We start from the raw sequence: 5,938 nt of genomic DNA, 5'->3' as shown, positions 1-5,938 counted from the left end.
ATAAGGGGCAGAACGAGGGCGAAACCCAGGCCTCACCTAGGAAGGGGGCTGGCGGGAAGTGGGGCGGGCTCCTGGAGGGGCTGAGCCGGCAGGAGAGACCCCACCAGGCTGCAGAGGGGTATGAGCTGAATGGTCCTGCACGGCCTGGGCTGGGGTCTGGGCAGGGGCTAGAGCCAGCAGGGCGCTTTCACAGACAAGGGTTCTAGGCCCTTGAGGTCAGTCGGACAAAAGAGGGCTTCAGAGCTGTTCCAGGGGAGAGCCAGCCAGGCTCCCAGAGGCCTCAGGACAGGTAGAAAGTCCCAGAGGCAAGGATGTTTTCCTGGGGGCTTGTTTGCTCCCTGGTCCCCCTTTCCACCCCCTTGAGGGCTCCTTGCCTGGCCTGGAACCCCAGGGACAGACCCTAGGGAGCAGAATGTGTTCCCAGCCATCTCCTTCCTCGGCTCAGGGGTTGCCAGGCGCCTCAGTGGGCCAAGTCCTGGTGCCCAGGGACATGTCAGGCTCTCGGAGCCCAGGGAGTCCCATGGGCAGGTAATTCCCAGGCAGTGGGGTGGTGCTGTGAGAGAGGATCTCTGTCTGGAGGAGGGTGGGTGAGCCAGCAGAGGCGCTGGGTAACCAGAGAAGGAATTAAGTACTAGAGGAAGGAAGCAGCTTGGGTGTGGTGGGAGGTAGGATACCAGGCTAGGGACACCCAGCGACCAGCTCCCAGGTGCGGGGAGCTTGGGCTCTGAGGGGAGAGGCTTAGGGGAGGGGAGCGGGTGGAAGGCGGAGTCAGGAGGCTTATTAGAACAGAAAAGGAAAGTTGTCCCGGAACAACAGCAGAAAGTTCTGGATCACAGCCTCCTCCCTGTGCCCCTCCTGCCCTCAGACTCCGCCCCAGGGCCTCCCCGGAGAGCAGTGCTGAAGTCCCTGGTGTTCCAGCAGCCACTCAGAGGGCAGTCTGCAGCGGGTCCACGGGGGGTAGCGTCAGGATGAATGGGCAGAGGACCCCTTTGGCCCCCGGGGGAAAAGGCTGTAGCTCCTTGGCCTGGAACTGGGCGGTTCCCTCGGAGACCGTGAAGGTGGCTGTGACCTGGTGGTTGAGGCAGTAAATGGTGTTGCCCAGCACGGCGCAGCGGAGCGGGGCGGGGTCGGGCAGGGGCAGGGAGGCGGCCCGGCTCCAGGAGCTGGTCACGGTGTTGTAGCGCATCACCGCAGCGCCCACGCCCCGCAGCAGGTCGAAGCGGTACAGGAAGCCCCCCAGAGCCACAATGTCGCTGGACCGCCGATGGCTGGCACTGTAGGGACACTCGTCCCATGCGTCCTTCGCGGGGCTGTACCTGAGCAGGCGGTAGAAGAGGTGGCCGCCGGTAACATAAATGTCCCCCCGGCAGGCCACAGCTTCGTGAGCCACGGGGAAGGTGCCTGCAGGGAGGGGCGCACGGGAGGTCCAGGCGTCCGTGCGCGGGTCGTAGCGCTCCATGCTGTACAGACACTCGCCCCCAATGGCGTAGAGTAGCCCGTCCAGCGCCACCAGTTTGAGCTGGGCGCGCGCCTGCTGCATGGGCCGCACCTGGCTCCAGATGTTGGTCAGAGGGTTGTAGCAGAAGACCTCGTTGGAGCAGACAGCCTCGGCACCGGATCCACGGATGCCCCCCGCCAGGAACAGGTAGTTGTGCAGGGTGCAGAGACCGCAGCCCCGGAGCGGGGCCTCCTGGGGCACCTGGGTCAGGGGCCGCCACGCGTTCTCCCGGGGGTGGAACACGTGCAGGTACGTGCGGGGAGGCGGGGGCGCAGGCCGCACCGCGGGAGTTTCTTCCACCCCACGAGGGTCCCTTGTGAGCCCTGAGCGGCTCACCCGGTAGAGGCTGGGCAGCACGAGAACCCCCAGCACCGCCTGGCCCCGGCTGGTCCGAAGGCTCAGGATGCGCTCCCGGTCAGCCCCACTCAGCTGCCGGTAGAGGCTCGGGTCTCCCAGCACGTGTAGCAGATTGTCACTCATCCAGGCATAGGTCTCCTGGGCCAGGCGGTGGTCCCCGTGCTGCTGGGCAAAGGCCAGTGCCTCCAGGCAGCTGCCCAGGTCCAGCCATCGCTGCAGAGCTGCTGCCGCCGAGGACATGGGCTTCTGGGGCCCCTCCACCACCCCCCAGCTCCCCGGCCTCTGCAGAAACACCATGAGTTTTCGGGCCTCCTTCTGTTTCTCAGTGAGGACCTGCCTGCTGCCTGCAGGTCTGGGCCCCTCCCCGGGCTCCTGTCCTCGGTGCTGCCCTGGGGCCGCTGGGCTGGCCTCACGCTCAGAGCTCTGGGATATTTCGCACAAGCTGCGTTTCCGTGGCCGGGGGACAGGCTGTGAGTCCTGCCTTGTAACTGGGGAGGGTGCAGAGCCAGGCTGGGTCTGCTCCGGTGGCCGTGAGGGGGCCCTGGGTTCTGCAGCTCCAGGTGGCAGCGAGTCTGGATGTTTCTCCTCAATCCTCTCCCCTCTTGGGCCTGAGGGAGGGCCTGCGGTGGGAGCCTCGTTGGTCTCGGTGCTGCCCTGCTGTGGCCGAGCTCCAGCCTCAGCCAGGCCCCCTGTGCCTGCCCCTGTGACCAGTCCAGCCAAGCCATGCCTGTCCTCACGGCTGGGGACAGCCTCTTCAGGGGAAGAGCCAGACTCTCTGTTCTCAGAGGGTGTGGAAGTGCTGGGCTCTCTGGGGCTCTCCGGAGCTGCCCTTGGGACTGTCCCTTGGGGCCTCTCTGGCCTGGGGAAGGGGTGACTCCTAAGAACCATCGAAATAAGGTTTCCCCAGCTAGTTGAGAACTGCCCCTCCTGACTGCCCTTGCAGAGAACCACACTGGGCTTCTGAGAGGCAAGCCTTGACCCACTAGCAGGCCCAGGGGCTGCAGCTGTGACAGGGGCAGGGGCTGCAGCTGTGACAGGGGCAGGGGCTGCAGCTGTGACAGGGGCAGGGGCTGAAGCTGTGACAGGGGCAGGGGCTGCAGCTGTGACAGGGGCAGGGGCTGAAGCTGTGACAGGGGATGGGCCTGGGGCAGGGGATGGCGCTGCTTTGAGATTTTCATCCTCAGCAGGACCCTGGCCAACTCTGGGGGGCAAAGAGACTGACAGAGAGGAGTTCAGAAGAGTTGGGGCTGCAGGTAAGAGACCTGGATGGGGATGTGCTGTGGGCGGGAGGGGTTTAGGGGTGCGTGGAGAGGATGTGAGGGAGGGGCTCAGGGAGGGCATGCAGCTGCCAACCTCTGCAGCTCGCTTCCCTCTGTCAGAGCCACTAGCCACCTGGCCTTGCAGGGATCCTCCCCCTTCTCTAACACTGTGGCCCCCTTGCTCCTTTGTCCCTTCAGGGCCTGAACTGAAGAAAGGGTGGTCTCCAGAGCCGTTAGCCCCAGCCTCACCCACAGTGCTGGCCTCTGTGGTCCCCTCCCCTTGGGACAAGAGTGGGTGTCCCCCCTGTGGCCCCTCTTGTGATAGGCCCATGGAGCCTGGGGCCTGGCTGAAGCTCCCGGTGACAAGGACCTCCCTCCTCACCCAGGGCCAACCTTCCATGGAGGCTGGGGACCTCTGAGACTCCCTGGGGGCCAGGGTCCCAGCCTCCCTGCTCTCAGTAGCTTTGGCTCCTGAGTCCAGAGCTAGGACTGGGGCTGGTTGGGGGCTGCTCTTCCCACGCCCCCTCTCTGAGACATCCATCGGGGGACTAGTCTTCAGGGTGTACGATGGGGGCAGCTCCTGGGGCAAAGGGAGCCCCTGAGAGCCCGCGGGGAGGCTGCTGGCCGCACCCACAGAATCCCACACACTCACCACAGTGCCCAGGGACAGGGGGTCCAGCCTTGGGGAGCGGCAGGTTCTCTCTCCTGAGCTGCGGTCCACCTGCCATCGGCGGCTGCCTGGGCCCCTCCCCAGTGAGCCAGGTGACGCCACACCTTGCTGCCAGGGGCTGGTGTCCCGTTCCACCATGTGGACGAGGGCCTGGTGAGCTGGTGCCTTGGCTTGGACGCCTCCTGCTTCTACCTGCACCTCCACTTCTCCGCCAGGACTCCGGGGGGTGAAGTGTATCAGGAGGGGGGCAGATGTCCCCTCTGCTTTGCTCTGACCCAGGAGGGCAGCACCTGGCCTGCGAGGCTCCCTTCCTTTTCCTCGGGGGGCTTCTGGAGTGGCATTACCATGCTGCTGTCCCAAGGCCCCTCCGCTGGCCACCTCACCAGGTGTCTTGAGTGGAGGTGTAGCTGTAGCAGCCAGACCTTCACCTCGCGGGGGCTCCTGATCCTGGGCCCCTGCTGCAGCTGGACTCCCCTGGCCGCGTCCTGGAGGGTATGGCTTCTCCTGCCCTGGGCTGTGTCCCTCGACACCACCACTAACCTTGGATTTCGGGGGCAGGGCTGGCCCAGGTCCTCCCACCTGTGAAGGTCGAGAGGCTGTGGATGCTGGACCTGCCGCCTCCTGGTCCTGCCCAGAGCCAAACCAGTGCAAAGCTAGCGCCGTGGCGGCCACCACAGCCAGCGCCAGCAGGGTCAGCACGACGCCATCCCAGTCTTCGTCCCCATCCCCGTCCCAGCCCCAGCCGGGGCCGTCAGCCTCCGAGACGCCCTGGGTCATGGTCTGGGCGGAGACCCAGCGTGAGGAGCTGGGCAGCAGGCTGGGAGCTATGTGCTGCGCACACCAGGTCCTGCTTCAGGCCTGGGTGCCACCTGGTGTCGTGCAGATGGCATCCGTGACGTGCCCCGCCCAGAGGGCTGCCCAGTTAAGGTGGCCCTGTGCTGGGGCCAGTGCGCCGCCCAACCTGGGAGGGGTGGGTCTCTGTGTCTGCACCGGGGTTTGGGTGTTGTTAGGAGGGCCTGGTTGGAGGTATCAGGAGACAGCATAACCCACAGCAGCTCCAGGAGCTCAGGGGCCTCCCCAGGCCCCTGCCCAGCTCCTGCCCCTTCCCTTTTTCCATAGGTCCAATGGCAAATGGCAGCGTTCCTCAGCACTGTTCTGGCATCCCAGCCGACCCACTTCTGCCTAAGAGACCCTCACACCCCCAAATTCATCCCACACCCCCGCGTCCCTCCTCTGAGCTCGGGGCCAGCCTCAGGGGGCTCTGGCGGGGAAGAGTTACCCACAGGAAGATGTTATCTGTAGCTGCGGCAACACGATGAGGCCCTGATGAAATTACCAGAAACCGGAGAAGACTATTCCACTCTCGGCCAGGGTGGGGGGGTCTCCCTGAGGAGGGGGACCACGGGGGCGGGGGTCCTGACCCTAAGCACTGCCCAGCACACAGATGGGCTGCCAGGAAGGTGCACAGGTGTGAAGCAGAGGCTGGCGCTTCTCCCTCCCAGACACACAGGTGCTTGGGGGGGCCAAGGCCGACTCTCCCTTCCCCTCCTCCAGCAGCTTCTGGACTCTCCGTACCTTGAGTTCAGCAGAGATGGGATGGTTGTCAAAAGGAATTTTTAAGCTATCACTAATAAAGAGTGAACAAAGTAAAGAAAATCCAAAAGTTGTGTTTTCCTCTTTATTGGCCTGGTTTATCACAACCTTCTAGAGCCCTCGGGCCTCCCTCTGGGCCATCTTGACTGCCACACGCCACTCTCACGCAGTGGAGAACCCTGAGCCCCTGCCAGCTCCATCTCCCGCCACCACTCAGCCCTGGGAGACTTCACAAACCCTCCTCTGGCCCCGGGGCTCTATCAGTCTGACTTCTGGTGCCTCACCTCAGGCCTCAGCCTTCCCTCGTCCACCCCCTCCCTCCTCGCCAGGACTCAGGCCCCTCACAGGCCAGCGTGTAGGTGCCCTGCAGCACTTGGCTTCTCAGGGGACAAGCCTTGTCTCCTCCATCTGCTTCTCACTTAGGCCAAGGAGTAAGTGTCAGGACAGGTGCCATGTGGGACCCAGACATGAAAAAGAGCCTGGAGCTCCTGGGACAAAGGCAGGCCCCCACGACATGTACTTGTTCCTTCTTCAGGGACAGAGGACTCTCCCTGACTCAGG

The 5,938-nt window shown here is 64.4% G+C and overlaps 1 protein-coding gene across 1 annotated transcript; it reads right to left on the bottom strand.

The window, feature by feature from the left end:
- Positions 1-866: 866 nt before the first annotated feature.
- KLHDC7B (kelch domain containing 7B) lies at positions 867-2,836 on the bottom strand. The gene has a single exon (XM_082636991.1). It carries the CDS (start codon positions 2,741-2,743, stop codon positions 926-928), a length of 1,818 nt encoding a protein of 605 aa, XP_082493117.1. The 5' UTR covers positions 2,744-2,836; the 3' UTR covers positions 867-925.
- Positions 2,837-5,938: the final 3,102 nt, after the last annotated feature.

Source organism: Mesoplodon mirus, assembly GCF_964341445.2.
Source record: "Mesoplodon mirus genome assembly, chromosome: 11".
Classification (NCBI taxonomy): domain Eukaryota; kingdom Metazoa; phylum Chordata; class Mammalia; order Artiodactyla; family Ziphiidae; genus Mesoplodon; species Mesoplodon mirus.
This window is presented reverse-complemented; position numbering and strand designations above follow the sequence as displayed.

Coding starts and splice junctions, on each gene's coding strand:
- KLHDC7B (XM_082636991.1), bottom strand. CDS start 2,743: ATGGTTCTTAGGAGTCACCCCTTCCCCAGGCCAGAGAGGCCCCAAGGG.